The 26,305-nt window shown below is 44.0% G+C and overlaps 1 protein-coding gene across 1 annotated transcript in view; it reads left to right on the top strand.

Moving 5' to 3' along the window:
• zmat4a (zinc finger, matrin-type 4a) overlaps window positions 1–24,099 on the top strand; it is a 103,532-nt gene extending 79,433 nt beyond the window's left edge. The window contains exons 6-7 of the mRNA XM_069166152.1: window positions 5,570–5,666; window positions 22,828–24,099. Coding sequence (XP_069022253.1) covers window positions 5,570–5,666; window positions 22,828–22,855 — 125 coding nt within the window. The 3' untranslated portion in view covers window positions 22,856–24,099. The remainder of the gene's footprint in view (window positions 1–5,569; window positions 5,667–22,827) is intronic.
• Window positions 24,100–26,305: the final 2,206 nt, after the last annotated feature.

Genomic DNA, 26,305 nt, shown 5'->3' with positions numbered 1-26,305 from the left:
ACGAGGGACGGTTCAGTTCAGTAACACACTCAAAATGATCTGCAGGTCAAAGCTAAACAAATTAAAAAGCTTTATTCTCTCAAACACCGGCAGTCAGGCCGGGAGGACTGAGATTTTCTGCACTAAGGAAAATAGACACTTAAGGCGATAATACTACCCAGTATCACAGCAAAGCGTGAAATAGACACGCCGGTCCACTCCAGCAAAGCGTGAAATAGACACGCCGGTTCACTACAGAAAAGCGTGAAATAGACACGCCGGTTCACTACAGAAAAGCGTTAAATAGACATGCCAGTCCACTACAGCAAAGTGTGAAATATACACGTGTGGAACAAAGCGTGAAATAGACACGGCAGTCCACTACAGCAAAGCATGAAATAGAAACACCGGTCCACTAGAGTAAAGCGTGAAATAGACACGCCGGTCCACTACAGAAAAGCGTTAAATAGACATGCCAGTCCACTACAGCAAAGCATGAAATAGAAACGCCGGTCCACTAGAGTAAAGCGTGAAATAGACACGCCGGTCCACTACAGAAAAGCGTTAAATTGACATGCCAGTCCACTACCGCAAAGCGTGAAATATACACGCCGGCCCACTACAGCAAAGCGTGAAATAGACACGCCCAGACAGGCCAAAACGTGGCTATTTCAGAAGTTAGAAGTAAACCAGCATCGTAACACTGATTTTTAATTCGTTGTGAGTTTAACCTGAAGTTACAGGTAACTTCGCTAACCGCAAATCCCACTTCGTAGTACCAGTATTTCTGGTCTTGGTATAGACATATATTTCCCCAATTTTTTTTTTTTTTTTTTGAAAAATAGTAAGATTTTCAGGCTTGGGCATCAAAAAGGCAGTGGAGTTCAACACAGTGCGGTTAAAGAGGAAGAAGTGTTTAACATTCCTGTGACGGCCTCTTGAAGAACAAGTCGCAGCACTCCGTCTGAACGCTGTCATTGTTCTCGTAGATCAAGCATCCACCCGCTCCTTCTTTCTGTCTTGTATTCCGGTCAAGTCAGTGTTTCATGATTCCTCGTGTTAACCGCTAAAAACACAACACGGCGCCCCTTTTACTTTTTGCCAGCGCTCGTTCCGAACCATTAAATTTAGACTTGCAGTCGAGCCTGTCGAACACCCCGACAGATAAATTGCGTTTTTTGTTTTTTTTTCCAGGCTTCACCACGGACGCTTAATCGGAGATGCATTCCTTGGCAGATGCGATTTAGCACGTCGTCTCCATCTTTCTCACTTTTTTTTTTTATTTTTTATTATTATTATTTTTTTTTTAGCTCTTCCCTCGCAGTTCTCGATCTGTCGCTCTCGGCTGTGTCTTTATATCCACCTCCCCTCCCCCCTCCCCCCTACCGACCCCCTAAAAGAGATCTATCGCTGACTTAATGGTCGGCTCAGAGTCGGGACAAAAATTACAACGAGCTGATCAAGGTCGTCTTCACGAGGAGACGGAGAGCAGAGCCTGTCCTCTAACGGGTCCAATTTAAAACACCAGATTGGTACCGGCGCAGATATCACATTCCCGACTATGCTGCACATTTTTTTAACTTGTGTCCAATTTCGGAGACCAATCTCGTCCGTGATGCGACGAACGCACCTTTGTTTTATTGCTTCAAGGGGGGGGGGATGAAAACACCCCTCGAGTGATGATTTCATTCTGGAAGTCCATTTCACGAAAGCGTCCCGCGCTAAATACACCCCACCGTCGTCGGGGAAATTTTCTGATTTTAGCGTACGCTCTTTTGGCCCCGGCTGCTGTTCTGGAGGAGGCGATGAGCTGAACTCGCAGCGGGGCAGATGGCTGCTGGTTAATTCAGCATGAACCCCCGGACCGGCGCCACCTTTTTTCTTTTTTTTTTTTTGTTCCTCCCCGCCGTGCTCATAAACAGTCCACACGGAGGGGAGCGCACGGCTGATCGGTCATACCGCCACCGTGCTTGCCTCCCGACCCGACTCAGGCAATAGGTCTCAATTAGCCGCGAGACAACAGGAGATTTACTGCGCAGCAAATTAAATAACTCAACTCAGCACCCATTAAAAAACCTCCTAATCTATGGCTCATTGGTGAGTGGACGTACAGGTGAAGCGAGCGGTTACCGTGTTTTATTGACTTCCTCCCCCCTCCACCCCCCTCCGTGAGATTGGATTGGGGGGGGGGGGGGTGGAGGGGGGTTGTTAACTTTCCAACACTGCTTGTAAGCAGCAAACGTTCTGCATTTAAAAGTAAAACGGCCTTTTATGTACCGTAAATGTTTCTCTCTCTCTGTACAAAAAATATACTCTGTAAAAACCTGAGTCTGTAAAAAAAAATGTAAAAGCAAATTAAAGTGTACCTCAGCCTTGGTTTGAAATACTTAAATGCCCAAAGAAACTGGCAGGCAAACAAATATAAAAGCAGACCGTGGCTGTTGTTTTAGCCGCTCCCCAAGGAGGAGGATTTTCTTTCTCTCGCCAAAATGCTGCAGAGTTTTCTTCCCTTCGGTTGTCGGATCTGTGTCATCGTTCTAAATTTGATGCTTTCTGTGCGGCTCATGGCTTCGGCGACGAGGAGGAGGAGTTGGAGGCCACTCAGAAATAGGCCTTAACCTCCGCAACGTACTATCGGTTGCCTTTTTAAATTCCTGCTCAGGTTTTTTTTGTCGACGTCAGGTCCGATCTGTGGATGTAGGATTCCTCCTAAATGGAGCGAAAAGCGTAGACTTGTTCAGAAAGGCTGCTTTTAGCAAAGACCTGAGAAAAGTCCTGCTGAGAGAAGAGACGGGGTTGTGTTCTATTATGGATGACATCTTGTTTTCCAACGCGGTATCACGGCGAAGCGTGAAATAGACACGTCCATGCCCTGCAAACCGTGAAATAGCTACGCTTGTCGTTGTCTAGGCGCAAGAGCTAAAAGTTTTGCGTGGCCTTTGGCGTGCAGCAATTTATCGGAAAGGCTGCGGTAGGTTTACCTTTCCGATAAATCGCTTCGTCCCCGCCTGGATTTGTTTCGTCCCGACTGCCAGTCAATGAGTTGTGCCACCAAAGTCACCCCCTCCAACCTCCTAATACTGTGGGAAAATGTCCTTCGTCTCGAGACGATGGTCACGTGTTCCCTTTGTCACGTGACATTTACGTAAGTTTGACGACTAAAAGAAAACGTGAAATAGACACGCACGGCCACTCCAGCAAAACGTGTAACTGTCACGCCTACACAGCCCCATGCGTAGCTGTCTTGTGTTTTTTTTTTTTTTTTTTTTTTTTGCTGTAGTGGACAGGCGTGTCTATTTCACGCCTTGCCGTGATACAGCAGCGAATGTTTGACAAATACGCTTTAAAAGAATCAGTATGTTTTTGAATTATTGGCTGACGGATTGTGAGCAGATCTGACTTCTCTCAGACGGCTAACTTCTTTTACAACTGAATTGCTCCATCAATTACTTTGAGAGCACAACTTCTGAAGTCCTAACGTAATGATTGACACATCTCTGACTTTAGAAGTTTCTCCTCAGTTTGCCCTCCGAGCCGCTTTTGGCTTGGAGATGTTTTTGTGAGTACGGCCTGAGGTTTGAACTCGGTTGAGCAGCTGTCACGTGCAGATTTCTCACGATACCTCCTGAAATTCCTCTGGCATCTTTCTTTTTGGACTTTTCAGTAGTTCATCCACCGGCTACCTTCTTTCAAAGGGTTTACCTCTGCGTTTCCATGAGATCAAATGAAGACAGGAGACATCAGACAGCATCCCCTCTCCTCATGCATCGTCTCCACAACCGGTCACTGGTTGGTTTTTTTGGGGTTTTTTTCTCACTGTAACAAAGTTCCAACTTAACTCAAATAAATGAGACTTCACTGCACATTTTTCTTCTTTCCGCATCCTCCGCCGAGCTGCTTCTCTTTTTCTCAGCTGAGGGACGAGTTAACCGAAACGAGCGAGTCTCAGAAGCGAAAGGGTGATGGTGGGCGGAGGAGGGAGGGAGGAGGGGGGGAGGAGGGGGTTGCCACGGAGACCCCCCGAAGGCTCCCGGTGCTCCATCGCTCATGCGGCGCAGCGGCGCGAGGAAAGAGCCACAGGTGGCTGGCAGTGATGGATACGGGAGCCGCCGTATAATCTTTCACCCGTTTGAGAAGCAGGCTGTCAAAAGAAAGGGGGGCCGCTGCCGAGCCGGGCCCCTCGCCGCCCGCCCGCAGAACTTTAATGTCAGCTCATGGCTGCGTCTGGGGACGGCCGGGCGGAATTGAAATCTCGGGTCTCGGTGGCGGCCCTGACTGACAGAGTGGTTATTGTACAGCTTATCGGCGGGTGCGGGTAGGGGGGAACGGGGGGTGGAGGGAGGTGGGGGGGGGGGGGGGTGAAAGTGAGAGATTTTGTCGCTCTGTCTGAGGGGAATATTGCCCTCCATCAAAATGGTTTGAAGGGGAAACAGCTGACATCAACATCTGAGGAGGAAGTCGTTAGCAAACTGCCGATTTTCACCGTCGCCTGCCACGAAGGAAAAGAAAAAGGAAGGTGCACGCTTTCCAAGTTTTTTCGGCGGCTCCACCTTCACCGGTTTTAGCAAGCGATCATTCACGGGCGTAAATTTGATTGAGGAGGATATGGAAATGTGATTCAATGAGCGCCGGGTGACATTTATTTTCTTCTTGGCCTTTTGGCTCCGAGGCATATTTATGGAGGGAGTTAACTCGATTGTGAGGGCGAGGCAATCAAGACGGCCATTTTTCATAACGCAATGAGATTAGTACGACATGACTGCGATTACACGGGGCGCTGCCAATTTGCAGCAACAGGGCGCCGACTTAACACAAGCCACCCGCCGCACCGAGGTCGCTGCCATGTGTGACTTTTAAAACATTTCGCCGACTTTATTCAATTTGGTTGGCGGCAAATATATCAGACACCCCAAAGGTCTCGGGTATTCTGTACGGATCCTGTTTACAGAGCTGGTTTTTATTTTCGTTTTTCACGCGTCGTTATCAGGTACGCTTTAGATACACGCGGACACCGTATTTGCGACGAACGTAAATACTTTTGCCGCCTTTTGATTGATTCTCCCGGAAGCAGGCGGCCGACCAGCGCGGCGGTTTCATTCATCTTTCTTTGCGTCGTTATCGGATGTTCGTCGCCCCGAATGAACGGAGATCACCTCCGACAGTGTGCGGCGGCATTTTCTTCGCGAGCCGACACAACGCCCCCCCCCCCTCCCCCTGCAGACATGAAATCTATGACATTTCACTGGATGCGCAGCTCTAATTGATTTTTTTTCCCCCACTTCATCACCAGCAGCCTCCGTTGTTTTAAAAGCGATCCTGAAAACGAGAACGCTCACCTGCTGTTCGACTGAAACGTATCTGCATGAAGGAAACGGTTTCCTGCAGATTGGGGTGCTTTTCCAACTTTGACAGATTTGATTTCTCGCTGGAGAGTGAAAACCACTTTTACCCCGTGTGATGATTTGAAAATGTCCCTCACCTGTACGGGAGGAAGAAGAGCGGGCGGCGTATGACTTCCAGATGTATTTTATTTTTATTGTTTGTTTTTTTTACTCGTTTTAACGTGTGTGCTCTCTGTTTGGATTCGCAGGCCTGAAACGAAGCTACACCTGCGACGTCTGCAGCGTCACGCTCAACTCGGTGGCGCAGTACCATGCGCATCTGCAGGGCTCAAAGCACCAAAACAAGTGAGTGGAGATCCACACGCCCCCCCCCCCCCCCCCCCACACCCCCTTCCCCCCCGACTTGAAGTCCCCCTGCCTCTTTAGAAAAGGCCTTTCCACTTCAGATACAAGTGCATTTCTCAGCGCATGCATAAATGATGAGGCGCATTGTAGTGAGCTGCACTGCAGTAACACCAGTTTCGGATGGGCTCTTTTTTTTTTTTTTTGCTGTCGGCGCCCAGTGAGGTTTTTTTTCACTCTCATTTCATTTAGTTTTACAATTTTTAGGGGGAGAATTCTCTAATTGAGTCTCTTTTTTTTTCCGCGTTTATACAGAAGAAACAGTAGAAACTGGTGGTCGCGGTCGCCTGCAGGAGACAAGCTGAGAAATCAACAAGCCTTTATTCATACAGTCGCATCAAACAGGCAGCCGGCCTGCAAACTCACTTTCTAGTAAATGCTGTCTAGAAGTGAGCTAAAATGTAAAGCTAGTTTTTGCTTTTCGCTTTAAACAAATCTACATTAAGCAAATCTACAATTTTGCGTAAACAATCCGGGTAACTTTTTTAGAATCAGAAAACAACAGCGAAACTTGTTTTGTTTTTATTTCAAAAGCAGCTCATGCCAAGTCAAAAATACCTCATTGTTTAGACCGACTCTCCACCAGAGCTACTTGCACTTTTCATTCTGTATTTCTCATAGACTGTTTATAAAAATGGACGTAGTCTCCGGGTCTGAAAATTGAAAGCATCAGTGCCTTAAAGTGCAATACCGCAGAGGGCCACTGGGGGCTGACTCCAAGAGAAACTCTGTCTCCAATGGACTCCCATTCAAAAAGCTTATTTTCTAATTAATGACCGGATTATTTTCAAATAAGAAGGAACAACTTTTGCTAGTGGAGCCGGGGGCCTTTTTTTTTTTTTTTTTTTTTTAGCCGACCCCTAGTGGCACTCGGTGGTATTGCAGGTTACAACACATTTCTGCATCGGCGTCGTTTTCCGGACCCGGAAGCTACGTCCACTTTTAATATACAGTCGACCGCGTGCGGTTGTATACATACATACGACCTCTGTAAGCAGCAGCACCAGCGGTGATTTCAAGGAGAAAGACGTCCTTCAAACTTGAAACGTGTAAAGCGTTTTTATGCACTGACTTTGCTTTCCCTTTACATTTCTCACTAAAGTCCCCCCTATGTGCTTATTTATTCATTCATTTTCTTGGAGCGTCCTTTGCGCCAATTACCCGACCGAAAGAAGTTTCAACCGTACCGGAATACAAACTCTGTTTTTTTTTTTTGTTTTGTTTTTTCGTCGGCCTTGGGCAGTAGGTGTGAATTGATGGGGGGGGGGAGGGGAGGGGGAGTTTACACGGTGCATGTCCTGGAATTAATTCCAGTTTCTGGCTGCTCACGTCCACCAGGATGCTGGCAGCGAGAGACGTGACATGCCGTTTAACAGCTCTCCGTGATTTAGTCGTGGATGCCTGCGCCGCATTGTTGGAGCCGCTGGGTTTCCATCCAGATCCACTCGTAGTGTCGCACACAGAGACAAATACACACACACACACACACACACACACACACACACACACACACACACACATGCGCCACCCTGAGCGGGGCTGAAATCCGACTGCACGAGACCCCCCCCCCCCGAAGCTCCCACCTTCACCCCGGCCAGCCTGATTTCATCCACAAGGCCCACAACGCTGCCTCGGGTCTGTTTAGGTCATTTGCTTAACGCCAGTTCACACGGACGAGAATAAAGGGCTTATCTGCTTTAAAAAAAAGAAAAAGAAAAGGAACGACAGAGCGGGGCCGAGGCTAACATTCGATCTGTCCGATGTCCTTTAAACACTACAGGGATGAAAAGGAATCACACTGAAGCGTTTAGTCTCTGTAAAGCCTGAAAGGAAATAGGTTGGGAATGTCAATGTTTCACCTTCTGGCTGAACGTTTATGTGATTTAAAAAAAAATGAAATCCTGGTTTAAAAAAAATAAATGCAATTGGGATGATTTTTATTGGGAAATAACTCGCATGATTAACAACACCTCAACAAGCGAATGAAAATATGGCGAGCAGTAAATTTGGCAGCGTTAGCCGTGGGTTAACGTTTGTTCAATGTTCTGGTCAAGCTACATAATTAAACTCTTGGCTCTCTTTGGGTATTCATGGATTAACGATCTGTACCGTTTTTGCCATTGCAGAGTGTTGACTTTTTAAAAAGAGATTTCTCTAACTAAAAACACCGGACGTGCTCGTTTTCTTCCAAGTAAAAGCTGCTTTAATCAAACAAATCAAATCTCGAGATGAACCTACGGACAGTTATCCTGCAGCCTCTGCAGTTCCTGTGTGGCATTTTATTACCCTTCAGCATGTTGTTTTGGTTCGACGGCACACGGCTGGACGGATTTTGATGAGTCAGCAACTAGCAAGGGAACTGAGAGCAGCGGTTAGCAGCTATTAGAGCCATTTATTTCCCTCAGGAGCTGGTGGAGACCAAAACGGAGCTAAAAAGGATGAACATTGGACTGATACTTGTTGGTCAGAAACGCAACTCCAAATGAATGCTAATTCTTCTTGTCTGTTAGATAATTAGGCAATCATTATGTTAACACATTTGCCATAACAACTTTACATAATATAATAGGTTAGCATTGCGTTTAGTTTGTTTCCTGCCATTTTTTTTTTTTTTTTTTTTTTTTTTTTTTTACCGTCACGTATGAACAAGATAGATTTGTGGTTTTCTGCTCGATACAAAACCAAACTTTGAGACGACATAAAGCACCAACGCAAGCTTGATTTTAATTTCTAGGAAATCAACAGATTTGAATCAGTATTCGTCCGAACAAGTCAACGTCAAATATTTTTGACTGATGTCGGTCTGTAGCCGCAAGTTATTGATGCCTTTTTCCATTAGTGGATTCCGTTTGCGTGGTTCACCGGGTCGGCTAAGGTTAGGACGACGTGTGTGTGTGTGTGTGTGTGTGTGTGTGTGTGTGTGGGTCTGATGAAGTCATATCGATACGAGCAGGGTCACACTGATGGACTACAAAACAGGAAACAGCCTTCCCGCTGCAGGGCTCGATGCCCCTTCTCTGCCAAAATGAACTGAGGTCAGTAAAAAAAAAAATAAAAAAAAATCAAAAAAACAACGACAACGAGGAAATTCAATTTCTGACTCAGTAAGGGAACAGATTACCCGTCCATGACAGGTGTACTAAGTGTGATCGATACGTCTCTAATGAGCCAGCTGCACGAGTACAACAACCCTGATGCTTTTCACTCTCTTTATTTGCTGCTTTGTATCCAAAGCAGGAAAATTTTACTATTTCGATTTAGCTTGCTGGCATACCTTCCCCCCCCCCCCCCCCACCCCACCCCACCCCGACACGACACGACACCTCCCGTCTTTCGGTTTGTGCTTTGCTTTCGCCTCCTCAGTTTCCAAACCTGAAGTAGAGAAGAAACTCAAAGCAGCTCTTCTCCCTGGTTTTTTTTTTTTTTTTTTTTTTGGGGGGGGGGGGGGGGGGGGGGGGGCTCTCACGTCGCAGTAAGCTTGCGAGCCAAAAATAGCCGAGCAGCTTTATGTGGCCCCGACCCGGGGAGGTGTGGGGGGGGGGTGGGGGGGAGGGGGGACTGCCGGAGCTCTCTGACGACCGGGTGAAGCAAATACTGGATAGCGACCATTGACTAATACATTTTTAGAGATCTGTGCTGTGTTCTTTTCTTTTTCTTTTTTTTCCAAGCGTTGCGTTGCGGTGGGATTAATCTTCAGTCGTCGTACGAACAGGTTCAGTTTGGGAGTAGGAACCTATATCTCATTCAAGACTTAGCAAACAAGACACGTAATGCAATATGTACGTAAAGTCAGGTGTAAAAAAAAATAATAATAATTCCACTGTCAGCATGATGAACTGCCTGAAGCCCCAGGGAGTTGTCAGTGGAGAAAAGGCATTGATTCATTAGATTGGAGATGGAGTTTTTCGACTCCACGGATGCTGAGGCCGACGTGAGGCCAGTTCAGACCAAAGATTTGTGTGGAGATGATTTGAAACTCAATGATTTGAGACCTTTTTTTTTTTTTATTTATTTTTTTTACTTTTTATAATATGAAACACTCCACCTGTGATGTTGTCAAGGTTTTGTGCCTCAGGTCCCTGCCTCAGGTGGTTCCCGATTAGAGGAAAGCTCATTTTTTTTGGAGGGCGGTGGAAACGTGTCGAAATTTAAGTCTGCGAACCACACTGGGGTAAAAAAAACAAACTGTCATCATCCAAATCAAAGCAATAGGAAGAGACCTGAAGCTGTAGAGAGTTTTGATGGGATCTCTTCAAGAACTGGTTGTTTAATTGGTTGGTGATGAAACACCTGGAAAAGCAGCGAAGACAGCTTCTGATTTCTTCTCCAGAGTAAAGGCCTGTTTATGTACATGTAGAAAGGTTCCCAAAGAAAGACGCTGATCCGTCAGGCTGTAAACGTTCCGGGCGGTTCCGTCTTTGACTTTATGCGTCTTCAATTGGTAGATATGTATTAAACAACATGTTCTACCTTAAGTCGGTAATAAAAAAACACGTTCTCCCAGATCACATGATGCACACTGTAAATAAACATAGTGATATGGGATACAAGTCTGAGCTCTAAGGTCCTCTTTCTTATTGTCCGCCAGAACCGGCTGTGTTCGCGTAAGTAACGTCGATTACGTCTCCGTTGCCGAAGTCGCCAGAACGCAGACGGGACTTAAAGCATTTCTCTCCCCGCTTCACGCCAAATAATTTCTCTTTCACTTTCGATGCATGTCAATTATCTCTTCTTGGGTATCGCTCTACGAGAGGAACTGCTTGTTAATCACAACATTTCTGCGGCACGGATGGACTTTCGCCGCTATCAATAGCACGGCTCCGGCTCGACAGCGTAATTATTGTGCCATCATCTCTTCCCAGGACACCCATTCATCAATGGCCGCTACGTGCTTGTGTGTGTGTGTGTGTGTGTGTGTGTGTGTGTGTGTGTGATGTGTGCGGATACAAATTGGCTTTGGACTCAACCGTGCTGTTGGGCTGCAGGAAATTATTATTAGCCACGCAGGTCCCAACGACTGGAGCATCTGCTGTGGCTCGTTTGATTCTGCAGCCGAGGGGTTTATCTCTTAACCCCTGTGCAGCTAGTTATAGTCAATACCTGAAGCTGAGCATTTAGTACCAGTGGCATCCGTTCATCCGAAAAAAAAAATGTGCTACTTTTCCGAGCACTTCAAAAACTGTCAAAAAAATAAATAATATGTATATATATTGACTGAGACTGTCAGAAACGCATCAATCAAGATAATGCTCATATTTCCAAATTATTTTTTTTTATTTTTTTTTACTCCACTGCCAACAGAAAAGCATGACATCACTGATGTAGAATTGGAGTTTTTTTCATTTTTTTGTCGCTCTGACATATTTTGACAGTCAACTACTCATTTGGAAAATTGTTCGGGAAAATGGTAAGTCATAGATAATTCATCTGTGGATAACAGCGCGCACACACACACAAACCAAAAACCTGCTGTATTCCATTCATTTATGCAGATTAAGGACATTTCGAAAGCAAAGTGAAAACTTTGACCTGCTGGTGGCGCTAGATGAAGAGAGTTTTTGGGGAATTCAGACTGTCAGTATTGCAGATATATATATATACACACACTGAATTTCATACCAATCTTTCCAGTTGTCGTGACATTTTCCCCCCCCAAAAAAATCCTCAGGGTGTCTCTATACAGCAAAGGTCAGGGGCTTCATATAGTCAGTGGGACTCACTAGATATTTAAGTTTGGACCAAAGTGCCGGGCTGACTATCTGACATTTCCGTCCATAAATCCATGGCAGCATCGCAGCTAAAAATACACAAAGGCGTATGTCTCGGTTTCTCATTTCGAACTGCGTATGGTGGTACGCCTAGGTGGCAGGTGTGCAGGGTGCTGTACTCTGACTCATACGTTGTACTCTCGCTGTGCCAGGAGAACAGACCGGGATACGTGTCGCGTTCAGGCAGGTTAAATTAGCGTCTGACAGGAAGCAGCTTCGTCTGTTTTGTTTGTCCTGGTGGTTTCCTCCACGCTCGGCTCGGGGAAACGGAACGTTTTGCGTTTTTGCTTGTGGACTCGAGCAGAAAAGCGCACATCGGACTTTGTGTGAAACTCGGAAAATCGGGCACCAGAGACTTTAAATGCTTCGCAAGGCGCGAAGCAATGCACGTCACGGTGCTGTACACTGTTCACGTGCAACAGGAGCAGTCTCTAACCTTTTTTTTTTTTCTTTTTTTTATTGTACCTTGTCCACCTGTATGGATTTTCCAGTTCAGTACAGCTGCTTACCAAATGTACTCAAAATTGTTCTTTACTGTCAATTTATATGTGGCGTTTCTCACGGCTTCTTTCCTATTCTTATTGCTGGACACGTTGGATCAACAATAGTTGGCGATGACTGCTTTTTATTTATTTATTTTTTTACTATGAAAATAACCTTAAACACAAGTATTCTTAGAATTTTGTCCAGTTCAGATGCAAAGCAACCCACCTGTTGTGTTTTTTTCAACTCGCGTACAAATGCATCGTTCATCACTTTATCATCACTGATCTTCGAAGAAGACGGAAAAAGTCAAGTCATTACCGTCTCAAAATAAACTCTGGAACAGGTTTTCCAAACAAAGTCCTTCATTTTATTTTTACTTCTGAAGCTCTTCTCCGTCTGTCAGGACGATTTGTCGTCTGGCTGACGTTGAGCGCATTTAAACATCAAGCTCTGAAATCACAATCTAATATTTATTTTTGTCTGCTTTTAAAGCGTTCGAGTCTAGCACCTCAGCTGCTATAGTTACACGCAGTTAACTTCGCAATTAAAAAAGCATTAAAAGTGCACGTTATATTTTTTTGTTTGTTTTGTGATTTGCCTCCCATAGACAATAATTGTCAGCGACGCCGACGGTGAAGAACTCCTTCGGGGGTCGTAGACGGTTCTACCCACGGGCCTCTCCTTTAGTGTGCTCTCAGGGATGGTAGTCGACACAAGAAGCTTACAGCCTGGGGAGCAATCAGCCCCTTGGAGGCTCCATCCCGCCTGCCACAAATCTCCGTCACCACCAGCGTGATTCTTCCCCTTCCATTGAAGCAATTTCAGACAACGAAAACATGCGCATACAAATGATCAAATCTTCAAAGCATGCGAGAACGCTCTCTAATGAGCCTTGACGCTTTCCCCTCATTGCAATTCAGACAACATATTTACTCCGTGTGTTCAAAAGGAAGAGAGATTGCGCCGGTAGTGTTTCTGTACACGCCGTGCGCAGGCCGGTACAGCTTCACTTATTTAAACATGGGAACAAAATGGACTCCCGGGAATCTTTGGGGAAACATCAGCCAGCCGATATAAAGTACCCAATTTGAAAGTCTACGTCCCATCAATATTTGTATTTTTGAACAAGTCAAAATGAAACTGTTCTTTTTCACTGACTTAAAATCCACTTGTTTTGTAGTGCTTTTAGGTTAATAGTCACCTGTACAGCAAAGTTCAATAAACTGGTGAAAAACCAGTCGCAAGTGTTTCAAATGTTCCTCGTCGTCATAAACATTCTGCAAAACCAGGGATTCACACTCGGCTTTCTCTTTTTTTTTTTTTTAATTTTCTTGGTTAATGTCCACGTATATTGCCCACCGCGTCCTGCAATTTCACGATGATTAAAATGTCATCTGGAACGGTGCGTTTCATTTACCGCAGGGCAGGGTGAATATTTCGTTCCGCACCTCCCACTGTAACGTTAACCCTGTCAGAGTGGGGCTTTATAAACCACATTAGTTTTAGCGAGGTGTATCTAATTAACTGGAAGCCGAGTGTATCTTCCTTTAGAAAAAGAAATGAAACACATTCTTCAACATGATGGAAACTAAAAGTTTTCAAGCAGAAGTTTTCTATTTTGTTTGTCACCAGTTAAACAATGAGAAGCTCCTTCACGAGAGCCAAACTTTGACTGTATATAAAAGTGAACGTAGTTTCCGGGTCTGAAAAACGAAGCCAATGCGGAAGTGCCTTAAGCTGCAATACCACCGAGTGCCACTAGAGGGTGGCTCCAAAAAGCCTCCGTAGACTCCCATTCATCTGGTCTGAATACTAAGTCAATAAAAATTTCTCCGTGAGTTATTTTGGTATTAGTTTTCTGTCGGTCTGTCCGAAAATAATCCCGTCATGAATTAGAAAATAAGCTTCAAAAAGCCGTGGTTTTGGGGGAGTGTCTGTTTGATTGACAGGCCTGTGGTGCAGTCAGGTTGCGGCTATCGGTGGGCGGGACGTAGGTTTCCCATCAGGTTTCCCCCCAGCTCGCCCAAATAAGGCCACTACCGGCTCCAAACTGCTCGGGACTAACAAAATGGCGCCGGCCAAAATCCGAACTCCAAGCTTCATGACGGCAATTCACAAACCGACGGTTGACGTCACTGTTAGTTGTCACTTGGCGCCACATCCCTGAAACTATTGCTGTCGGTGTTAAACACCAACAACCTGCTACCACAGTCTGATATTTCCAATGTACTGCTTCCATCTATGAGCCGATGAGGACGCGTGTTACTAGCTGTGGTCTCTGTGAAGCTGGTGTGCTGTGATCTGTTGGATTCATTCTCAACAGTGTTCTTGCAAGAAAAAAAATGCAGAAAAACTGCCGGTACTTGACGAGAAAAAAATGCTTCTGCGAGTTACTCAACGAGGCTCTTCGACTTCATCTCGCACAGAAAAAGAGAAAGAGAAGAGGAGAAGCTCGAGGACACTGTTTGAAATGAACTCATCAACGGGAAGCTGTTGAAAACGTCTCGGAGCACCTGCGGTCCTGAAGGCGATGGAAGGCTAAATATTGAGCGCGTGCGGTGCTTTGTGTGCTGAAGCATTAAAACAAGCCCGGGCCGAGGCGCGCGGGGGGGGGGTCGGGTGGGCGCCCGTATTTTCCCCGGCGCTCATCCGCCGTGTAATGGCTCTGTGATTTACAACAGCACACAGCGGGAGCGTCCGCCAAGGACCGGAGCCATTTTTACACCCTGCACCCATTAGCTGCTCGGTGAAGAGTTTTCTTTTTTTCTTTTTTTTTTTTTTTCCCCGAGCCACTTTATGAGCACGAGGTAGGCGGTTATCGATGACAAGCGCCGGCTCCCCGGGCGCGACGATCATCACGACTTGGGAAGGACAAAGGGAAGCTACACCGTGGGGAGAGATCGTCACGGTTTTTTATTATCCAGCCTCATTTCCTCGGCGATCATCAAGCCCCGTAATTAATTCCCCCGCGCAAAGGGAGATAACTCAGGAACCCGGTCGGCTGCAGTCGAAGCAATTGTCAACCTCCGAGTGGGGCGAGCGCCTGTCAAGCTCACCTGCTTTCTTCTCCTCTTTCTCTCTCTTTCCTCTTTGCCGACGGTCTCCCCGGGGCGCGTTTCTCGATGAGATGCCAGCCCTCGTTCATTTAACTCCCTGTCGCTCACCGGAGGGTAATCAAATATTCACTTTGTTCCCTCCCCACCCCCCGTGTTTATGTTACTGGATCGTCTATCGGCATCGAAGAGGGACCGTCCCTGCGTACGTCAACGCCATTTAAACCCAGCGTCTGTCGTGATGTGAAAGAACCACTTGTTTTGGTCCGGAACGACAACGAAAAAAAATGTTGCAGCTAAACGCTGAATTTCCACCAGATTTGGTTCTGAGGATGAACGCGTTTCAGTTTGGTGATCCATTGATTTTTCCTCTAGCGCCCCCGACAGGTCAAATGTATCACTTATCCATTTAAATATCGACCGGATGGATTGCTACAAAGATGCTGCATCTCTTAACTTTTCCTCTAACATCACTCTGAGGGTCATATTTGTGTTTAAATGTGAAATATCTCCACAAATGTAGAAGGGATTGTCATGAAAATTGGTACGCCCATTCACCCCCCCCTCCCACACCCAGGATGAATTGTTATAACTTTGGGGATGTTACGAATTAGCAAATTTTTTATGTCTCGGGGGAAAATCCTACTTGTATTCATACAAAACAAATTCCACAAGTATCGGCTGTAGTTATAGGCCAAATATTTGTCGATAAAATGGCATCACACCGAGTTCTACCGGCGACGTTTGGAGGAAAACATTCAGTGCAGATGACCCAAACTGTGGCGCAAAGACGCTTTAGTTCTCCCAATATCACAATACGCCCGCTCACAGTGCGTTGAAAGCAGTTTCTCACCTGCAGCAACACAATCGTACCTCCGCGCTCTCGAAGTATGAAGTCCATGTTGAGGTCGCAAATGAGCACATTCACAAAAGACACGTGTCACGCGGTTGCCGTGGGCGACGGGAACGGTCTCGATGTCGTTCAGAAATTTCCCCCAAAAATCGTATTTGTTTGGTGTGATCGAAAAGCAAAACGACTCGGATGTGCCAGTACGCTGCTGAGGATGAAGTGTAAAATCTAAAGTAGTCGTCGTCGTGTTGTGTAGCAGCCGCTGCTTCAGCAGTATTATTTATAGTACCCATCCTCGGATGGAGCGGTGATCCACTAGAAAAGCACCCCTGGGTTCATTCCTCCCGAAGAATCAGGACTGCGTAGACGGCTTTTCGAGCGTACATCTTTCTTTTCTTTTTTTGTTCTGCAGAGAATAGAGACGAGATGAGATGTTTCCCAGGTCCTTTATTATCAGGCATAAAGCATCATGGCAGCTGTCCTGGAATTTGACTCAGAAAAGCTTCTTTTTTTTTTTCTTTTTCTTTTTTTCAAACGGTGGATTATTAGATGTAAATCTTTGCAGCACTCCAGTATTGTACAGTAAAATTGTTTCGGACAGGTGACTTCTTCCAACACAGACGACACCGACAATCATAAGCTGCTACACAAGCTGGAGCGAGCGAGGCTGTTTATCATGAAGGGGGAATTAACTTCAAAGGGATTTGGAAATGTCCATGTGGAATGTGGGCTCGAGGATGAATTATGCATGAAAAAAAATGGTTCGCTTGAGTAATGTGCTGACACAATTTGTCACACGCTACAGGAATGCATAAGTTGCAGAGTAGCCACGTTGGTAGGACGGCGACGCGGTCGGGTCGTGTCGTCGATCTGTGGCCGCTGGAGGTCGTGCAGCTGAGTAAACTACACCGACTGCACTGTGAATTACTTATGAGACCCTTCTTTGCCTTTAGAGGAAAAGCTGGACTCCTTCGTATACACTGGCTTTTTAAAAAAAAAAAAATTTATAGTTTTTTTTGTGTTGCGTGTGCGCTTAAATCTGTGTGAGCGTGCAGAGCAGGAAGGTGCTTGATGGCCGTGTCATCCTCGAGCTCCCGTAAGAGATCGTCCTGCTGTCAGCTCGGGGAGGATGCACATTTGGAGCGCTGACGATACGATGAGAGAGGCGGAAAAACAGCAGTGCGGATTTTATTTTTTTTTTTTTTTCGAAACTCAGATGAAAATCAGTTTTCCCTCCGTTTCGTGACTAATTCCGGTCAAGTCCTGAAGATTGTTTCGAAAGTCACTTGAATGATTAATGCTCGTCGGTGATGTGCGGGACATGAATTTATTAAATAACAGATAGAAGAAAGCGTCACAGCACTCGCATGCAACAGGATTAAATGCGTCACAGCCGAGGTTCCTGTCGAGGTCGTTCAAACGAGTGATCGTCACGAGACCTGGTGTGGGACCCGAGATGGACCCGGTCCAAAGTCTGCTCGGCCTCATGAGGTCCGGTTGGGTCTCATTTTACTGCCGTGACCTCTAGGGTCCGTGTGAATGAATCCGAATGGTCCTGCGGTACACTTTTAAACTTTGAATAGATATTATTTTTGGACCACATCAACAAATTAAGTATGGTTTCTTTGACTGGTCTTCTTCTTCACATTAATGTTGTATTTCTTCCTGTTTCCCTGCTGCTGCCATGGATTTACAACCCTGTTTCCAAATAAGTTGGGATGTGGGCTGTGTAAAATGGAAAAAAAAAAAATGTGATGATGATGATTCGTAAACCCATACCCAATTGAAAATAGACCAACAAAAACATATCAAATGTTGAAACTGAGAAATGTTATTGTTTCATGAAAAATAACACTTTACAAAAAAAGTTGGGGCAACATTTTACTTTCAAAACTCCAGCAGCTGTGTTAAAAAAGTTGGGACGGGCATGTTTACCACTGCTTTTTCTTTTTACAAATTCTTTCTTTAAGTTGTTTTAACACAGCTGCTGGAGTTTTGAAAGTGAAATGTTGTCCCAGCTTTTTGTTGAGACTCATTGCTGACATCAAATTCAAAATGGGCATATACTTTTCAGAAAACAACAACACTTCTACGTTTCAACATTTGATGTTGTCTATTTACAATTAAATATGCATTTGCAGGATTTGCAAATGATTGCATTCTGTTTTTATTTACATTTGATGTCCCACCTTTTGTTTTTTAGAAACAGTCCTATAAGGCATCCTACCGCTGCTGGCGTTTTGTGTGTTCTCTCTGTTCGGGGGTCTTCAGGCTCAACCAGTCTGGTCTTTTTCTGGCCGGGCCTCGCATCCAGATTGGTGTACTGTACACCTTCACCACATTTGACCAGAATGCGTCTAAAACTTACTCTAGAAGTGCTCGAAGCAGTCGGGTTTTAGTCCTTCTTAAATGCCTCTCGGATGCGTTTACACTTAGCATTTGTCCGATCACATCTGATCCTCCTCTGATCCACAGATCCAGATACCACAAATGAGATTAAGGAGTTAAAAAAAACACAAAAAAAACACCTGACTATGTGTGATCCTCGGGTTGGGATCTTCTTTGAGGTGAATAGTTCATGCGAAACAGTCGATTTGTTGTGACAGAGCGTTCCCGTTGCCGTGCATAAACCAATTACGAGGCTATTTCTTCTCCCTCTTGCGCTGAGCAACAGTAGCTTAAGAAGTGATCATCTCCGCATTAAACCCGCCTTGTCACTGAGCTTTTTTTTTCGCTGACATCAAAAGTTCGCATGAGGTTGCTTCAGCCCGAGTTTGACAAATGGTGAAAGCAGCCGTGAAAAGTGATAAGACTTGTGTTCTGGATTAAAAAAAAAGAAAAAAAAAGAAGAAAAACAGGCATTTTATCTGCCTTTCTAATATGAGCTGCTGACGTAGGTTCGGGGTTCACGAACCCAGCGGAGCGCCGTCGCTCCGACCCGCTTTTTAATAGAGAGGCTTTTCACATGAATGAACGAACACGCCGTTCGCTTGATTGGAAGTTCAAGTGGAAATTCAACCCCGTTGGTTATTGTCATCAAACAAATCCTCATGCGCTTGGCACCGTGTCTGCTTAGCGTCTAACCTCTCGCCTGTAATGGAGGCATTGTTTCAGAAAGTGGTGTTTAACCTCGTGGAGCAGTCGCATAATTACTTTCACTTCAGCGTGAGGACGGCTGCTTCACACATAAAAGAACGGTCTGCGTTTGTTTCCGTTTTTTCCCCCGGTTAGCCTCGCCGACAAGTTATACGGTGCAATACCACGGCTTTCTGATCCATAACCCGGGTTAAAATTTGGGATGGTATTGCTGATACCGATACTTTCTTTGCGTTGTTTGTTCAGAAATGGGAACTGATAAGCAACGTACGCGGCCTTCTCAAAATACGCTAAATGCAAAACTCGATCTGTAAATAAGAAAATCGATGCTGGAAGGGAAACGTCTGGAATCGGAAGGTATCGGTATTTCAGTATCGATCCGTACGCTGCTATCGCTGACTATTTTTTGTTTTGTTTGTCGAGCGGGTTTCGTTTGAAAAAGTCTTATTTTGTGCCGTAATACCTTCAGCTTCTGTTGACCCTTTTTTTTTTTTTTGCGCAGAAAAATTGCTGATATTTTGCAAAATCGCAAGCTCTCGCAAATATTGCGTCGCTCGCTAAAATATGCGTTAATTACCACGATTCCAAGATGCAGGACATCGGCATCGCCGGTAGAGTGTAAAAACAAAAGTCTTGCAATCCAGCTGTAGGCTGCGACTTGGCTCGCTGGTATGAGGTGCTAATTTCAACAAACAGAAGAGCTTCAAGTCGGAGTAAATTCTCAGAAGGAACGTTTGCCTCCCATTTAAGGCTTTTTTTTGTTTTTTGTTTTTTTTTAAGTGGCCTCTGTTATTAAGTTATTATTATTATTATTATTATTATTTTTTTTTTTTTTTAATTCCCTCTGTTGTTATATTCCTCCTTTCCTGTTCATTTTAATATCACACCGGCCCACTCTCCGTCTCCATGGCGATGACAGCGGTGAGAGAAAAATTGTGGGACTTATATTGCGCTAACTATTCAGCGTTGTCATGAGATCGCCTGAAATGTAAATTCTTTCATTATCCTGTGCTTAGAAATTTTGATTTAAAATTTAAAATCTGGATTTGTTTTTTTTTGTTTGTTTGTTTGTTTGTTTTTAACCTCGTTCCATTCAAAAATCCATAAATTGTTTCGCGTCGAGTTTTGGAAGCTGCGAAGAAGCAAATCACGCACAAACGAATCTCATTTCTCACGTTAGCAATTGTGTAAATAAAGTCTACGGGAGTGTTTGTAAAGAAGTGTCACGGATAACTTCTGAGGAGCTGCGAGTCAAAGAGGCGAAATTCATTCGGGCAGCTGGGAAGTGGCGTTAACGCGCAACGGGGAGCGTCTTTGAAGAAAGCTCCAATAGTTTCCAGTGAATATCGAATATTAAAATCCCTGCCGGTCAGAAAATCTTGCAGTTGCCCACTTTTAACACAGAATAATTTACACAGATTTAAAAATGAATTCAAGTACTGTATAAACTGACAGCTTGGTCGTTTCATCGTTGAACTCTCTCTTGGTTTCCTTCTGTGAGATTTTTCAGCTGTAAAAATGTCCACATCTTTTTTCAGAAAAAAAAAAAACCTCTCGCGTGCCGCCGGTGCGAAAACCCATTAAATCATAAAGATAAAAAGAGAAACTGAAAAAGTTTCCATCCGTTTTTTTTATTGATTTCAGTGTGTTTTATTGGCTACATCTACATTTGCAGGGAGTTGCGCAGAACAAAGTCGATAAAATAAGACCCGAAAGGCATGTTTGTTACCCTTTTTTTTATTTTTTAATTTTATGCCCGCTCGTGCTCGACGGTGCCGCAGCCGAGTGAACTGATTTGTACATTTCCTGTTTGGTGCGTTGTGGCGAAGGGGGTTAGAACAAGACAGAGCCGGGCGGAGCGGCTCGGGATTACTTGAAACGGCTTGAAACGTCGAAAAGGCTTTCCGCTCACCTTTTCGATCGACGCTGCGGCGGGAGATTAGACGGCGACCTTTGACCCCCCGGGGGGCGTCAGGAGGAAAAGACAGACAACAGATCGGTACATGAAACCTGCTGCTGCGTCTCTAGGTTTAATCCAATCAAAAATATTAGTGATGTGGCTCGCAATTGTTATTATTCTGATTTCTCAATCAATTACAGCTTAAGGTATTTTCTGCTGAGAATTTATGGATCACGACTTTGAAAAACGGTGCCGGAACAAATCGCCTCTAAGAGTCACTTTGGTTTTTCGCTCGATAATAATTGAGCCTTGAAACTATTGGAAAGAACTTGTTTTTTTGTTTTTTTTGTTTGTTTGTTTGTTTTTTATCCCATGGGGTTATTTAACTATATAATCCATGATAATACAGTTTTGCTGATTTACGCAGCCGCTCGAGTGCAGCTGTTCGTTCACACGGCAGAAAAGCTCGATATTCTCTGAAGGTCATTGTAAAATGTCCCGCCGTAGTTTTCACCTCGGGGACGCACCAGCGGTGGACTAACATTACAGGCCGGTCTAATTATCCATATGAAAATATTTTTGTGGTTTTAAGATTCAAGAAAAAAAAACATCACAGTATATATTTTACACTTCCTCTCTCTCCGGAGCTCAGCCAAGAAAAGTCTGTTTTGTGTCTCCGTCTTTGAGGCGTATTGATATCTTTGACCCTCTCTTCTGATTGGCTGATTCTTTTTTTTTTTTTTTTTTTTTTTCTGAGTGACATATACACGAGCCAATCACAGCTTTTCTTCTTGTAGCATGCTAGCGCCGCAGCAAAATGAACGCCCTGTGATTTCTTCACAGCAAAAGGTCGGACGGTGGTCCGTGCCCACATGATGCCATGTGGGTGTGTTTGTGACATCACAAACTTACTAAAATACTCAAATCTGCATTTTTCTCTGGATTTAAGCCTTCTGACACTTTCATAATATAATACAGCGCTTAGACCTGCTTCATAATCAAATAAGTGGAAATCTGAATTATGTCGAAATTGGGGACCTTTAAACTTCTGTTTGTGTATCTTAAATATCTGCATGTCACCCTACTCTGATGTATTTGTAAAAAATAAAAAAAAAAGTGGTAGTTTGCGTTGTGTGTGTCCCTGAAAGAATCCGAACAGAAGGTTTCATAAGAAGGTTTCATTTGAAGGTAAAAAAATTCAGGTTCAGCATGAATAAAGTCTGCATGGGAAGAAATATGTGTCCGTAGAAAAAAAAACATTTCCATCATTTATATTTGGATTTGAATTGCTCTGCACTCGATTTTTTTTTTTTTTCTCAAAAAAAATGTGTAAGACACGAACGAAAGTTGATTTTTCATTCATTTAATCTGAATCGTGAGAACTGAATTTAGACAGTTGAATGTTAAACGCGGTTTAACAGCAAATTAATTCAGATTCATAATGAAGAATTCAGTTTCAAGTTTATTGAAATTCAGTTTCAAACAAAAAAAAATATTTCAAATTATGCTGTTCGGAATCAAACTTTTCAAGCAATTATTCAAGTTTAGCAATTCAGATATAAATGATTCAAATTCAGTTTCTGCTGACATATTTCTGGCCATAGGTCTGAGTTTAACCCTCATTTTTGTTGTATAAGTATTTCCAAGGATTTAAGATCACATTTTTACAGAAACACAAACAGTCAACTGTTTAGCCAGATTATGTAATCTCTCTATTTGGAGATTTTATAGAACAATGTTGATATGAATATGATGAAAATGTAAAATATACAAACAAAAGACCAATCCAACTTTAAGGAAAGCTGAATTTATGTTTTATTGTGTCATTTCTATAAAACAAGGGTGACCCCGACTAACACACTTCTTTTATCCTTTTTTTTGTTTTGTTTTTTGCCATGTACTTTTAGTGTATCTCTGATGAACCTTTCTCTGTCTTCTTTCTCTCCAACAGTCTGAAGAATCAGATATGTGTCCAGTGAGCGTAGGACGACGCTTTAGAAAAAACAAAACCAACAACTACTGGATTGATGTCAGACAAGCTGTGGTCAGCTTGCCCTGCTTTTTCTGCCTCCGTCCTGCTTTCGCTCTCCTCGATATCATTTCAATTTCAGTCTTTCTCTCTCTCTCTCTCTCTCTCTCGACTTTTCACTCTGTCTGTTTTCGGGCCACGAGGAGGAAAAATAAAGAGATGTTGTTTTTTTTCTTTCTTTCTTTGCATCAACTCTCTCACCTGTCAGTATGAAGTACATCGCAAACCGTTCCTCCGCATCGCTGGCTGCTCTTAAATCATCGATCTCTTTACATTCCACTGCAGCTGTGCTCGGTGTTTTTTTTTTGTTGTTGTTTGTTTGTTTTAAATTTCATCCACTGACAATCTGAGAGCATTAAAGTGGATCAAATACACGGCATCCTTTCTAAAAAAAAAAAAAAAAAAAAAAAAAAAATGCATGGACTAAATTTTATTTTTCACATGTCAAGTACTGTAAGTAGAACTTTGAATTGAGAATATGAGGGTTTTGTTTGCTTTTACTTGAATGAAAGAGAGCTTATTTATTTGAAATTGAAAGTACATACCTTATTGAGCATTGTGGGCTTTAACTTTGAGTAAATTACTCTCGTAGCCCTCAAATCGTGTACGGCGCACAGTGTAACTTAGCTTGTATCGCACATATTTACATTCTTGCAGTGGACCTAAATCCCCTTTTCAGCTTTAAAAAGGGGTTGATGGCAATAATGACATTGGTTGGACTCTTACTCTATGTTGTAAAGGTATCTTCTATTGGCTATACTGAACACTAAATGACTTTTCTATCGGGCTCTGGTAGTGCTGTAAGAAGACCAGATAAGATATGTTTGCATCTGCGAAGGAATTCTAGTTGCTTTTTACAATTTTTGGGGAAAAATAATTCTGGTTTATTAACGTGTTTATGTTCCTGGTTCTGGCTGTCATTCACATTGGGAATAACTTTGCGTTCACCAAAGTAATTGCTGAGATCTGGTAACACGGTAACGTCACTAAAAAGAAGTCTGGCATGGGGCAAGAAACACAAACCGTGAAACGGTTTCCCAGGTTGTAAACAAACCTCAGACTTAAAGAGAGGGGGGAAAAAAATGAGTCCAACAATTCATTGTTATCCGAACTCAGTCCGTTGCACCATTGCATTTTCCAGGTGGCAGCACAGATAGCTTTCTCCGCAGCCCCCAGGTACTAACGTGGGGGGGGGGGGGGGGGGGGGGGGGATCCTGATGGGATATGTTTTCTCTTCAGTGTATTCTTCACCCAAATAGACTCCACTCCAGCCGGCTTCCAAATGTCTGTGCTTCTGTAAGACCCTTTGAATGTCAGGAATTGGAATTTGCGCTGCAGATATACAGAGAGGGAAGTTACAGGGAAGGTGAAGCCTCGCAGAGATGCCAGACCATTCGTCACCGTTGGCCGACGCGACTCTTGTTCGGAGGCAGGTTTGCAAACAAAGAAGGAAAAGTTGTATTAAAGAAGACGGCGCTGAAGAAGTTCAGCGAGGCCGGCCTTACCCGCCTGTCGCTCACAGCTTCAGTCGTCGCGCGGATTAAAAACCCTGTTCGCATGAAGGTTTTGCTCAGCCACTACGAAGGGCTGACCCTTGCGGTGACATCGAAGTCGAGCTTTTCAAAATATAGTTTGAACGACGGCGGCAGCGGTAAAGCGAGACGAATGCGATATGAACAGTTGTGGCAAAACTGGCAAATATCGAGGAATTAAAACCGGAGCGAGAGCAAAGCTCAAGTTTTTGTTTTTAAAGTATGAAATGGTCATTCGCCAACATGGTCTTTGGTGGAGGGTCTCGGCACACACAGGCTGATTGGTTAAAGGCTACTCTCGTGGTTTCAAAATTAAACCTACCCCGATTGGGATTTGACGACTGGAACCAATCTCCAGTGGAGCAGGGCCAGACTCGTATATTTTACCGAGTGAATTCGGGTCTGGTAATAGCAGGTTGGCGTTTCGCCCCCCTACAAAAGAAGCTCCTGGTACAACTCCTGTCAGACTCATTCTTTCAGCCAGCACCCAAAGCTCACGACATCAGGCGAGCGTTCGGGTAGCAAACACAAGTCGGTCTAAAAAAAAAAAAAAAAAGATTTTACATTCTATTTCACCCTCCTCACGCATGAACACGGCCCCGCCAGGAAGTAGTCGACCTCCTTTACTGGTGGCAGAGATTTAGTCCTTTACCTCTGAGGTGCTCACAGTCATCATATCTGGAGGCTTTCCACTTGGCCGCAGAGCTCGTGGCCCGCTGAAGCCAACAGAACCACATGGTCTGCAGAATGTAGAAATGCAATCCTAAAGAGCTGCTCGTCAGATGGTTGAAATCTGAAAATCTCTTTGCCCCCCCAACACCTTTCTAACTCCGTCAGTGGGTTGGTGAAACGGTTCAAGTCAATCGCGTCGCGCCGAAATCACAACGCAGGTTGTTTCATGGCAAATGGCACAGTAAAGTCCTTACAACAGAACTTTACGACATCATACAGAAGAACCCAACAATTCCCACGCAAGCTTGGAGGGAAAAACTCCCCTTTAAGGGAGAAAAACCTTCAATAAACAAAAGAAAAACTCAGTTACGACAGGAAGAAACCTCCGAAAGAAGCAGGTGAAAAACTACAACTCTGTACGTTTCTTGGCCCCGACGCAGCGACGCGTTCCCAGATCCGAGAGTCGAGCAGATTTACTTTGGTGAGGACATTTTTATTCGAAATTATGCCCCAATGCTACAAAACCCGACCAAACTAATAAACAAAAACAGTTGGATTTCTCTGGGTCTAAACAAATATGGCACACAATCTCTCCCACACGTTTAGAAATAGTTTTCTTTTTATATTTTTGCTGTGTAATGCAGCACTATACAGTCTACTGTATGTGTCATAGAAATATTATCTTTCATTTCAGTACGGTCTTCATCTCAGGGAGGTGCAACTGGTCGCTTTTGTGAAATTTTACCACTGCGTGTCGAGAGTCGAACATTCACGTGTACTGAATCCATTCCACTATAGAGCCTCGTAGAATGTGTTGGTACGGTAGATAAGGACTGAACCATGACTGTAATGGTTTTCACACAAGAACATTGATATTGTGGAGTGTTTTAAAGGGTAATTCAGCTTTATATACATATATATATATTCGTATATATATATATATATATAAATATATATTATTCAAAGCTTATGTAGCATTCTTCTTTCTGACATGTCATGTTGAGAAATTAAAGCCAGTATCATATAAATGAGAACTACGAGGACAACTAATAAGTGAATACTATATTACTGTTGTATCAGATTAAGTTGTTGGATCAGATTAAGTTGTAATCGTTTACAATATAAGTGATTTCATCTACTGTCATTTTTCAGTGCTGTGGCAACTGCAGACCTGTGTTTTGATCAAAATGTAGCTT

The sequence above is a fragment of the Embiotoca jacksoni genome, unplaced genomic scaffold, assembly GCF_022577435.1.
Source record: "Embiotoca jacksoni isolate LCO1_2020_lvr unplaced genomic scaffold, fEmbJac1.0.p SCAF_37, whole genome shotgun sequence".
Classification (NCBI taxonomy): domain Eukaryota; kingdom Metazoa; phylum Chordata; class Actinopteri; family Embiotocidae; genus Embiotoca; species Embiotoca jacksoni.
Note: the sequence above shows the minus strand (reverse complement) of the source record. Positions and strands in the feature narration are given on the sequence as shown.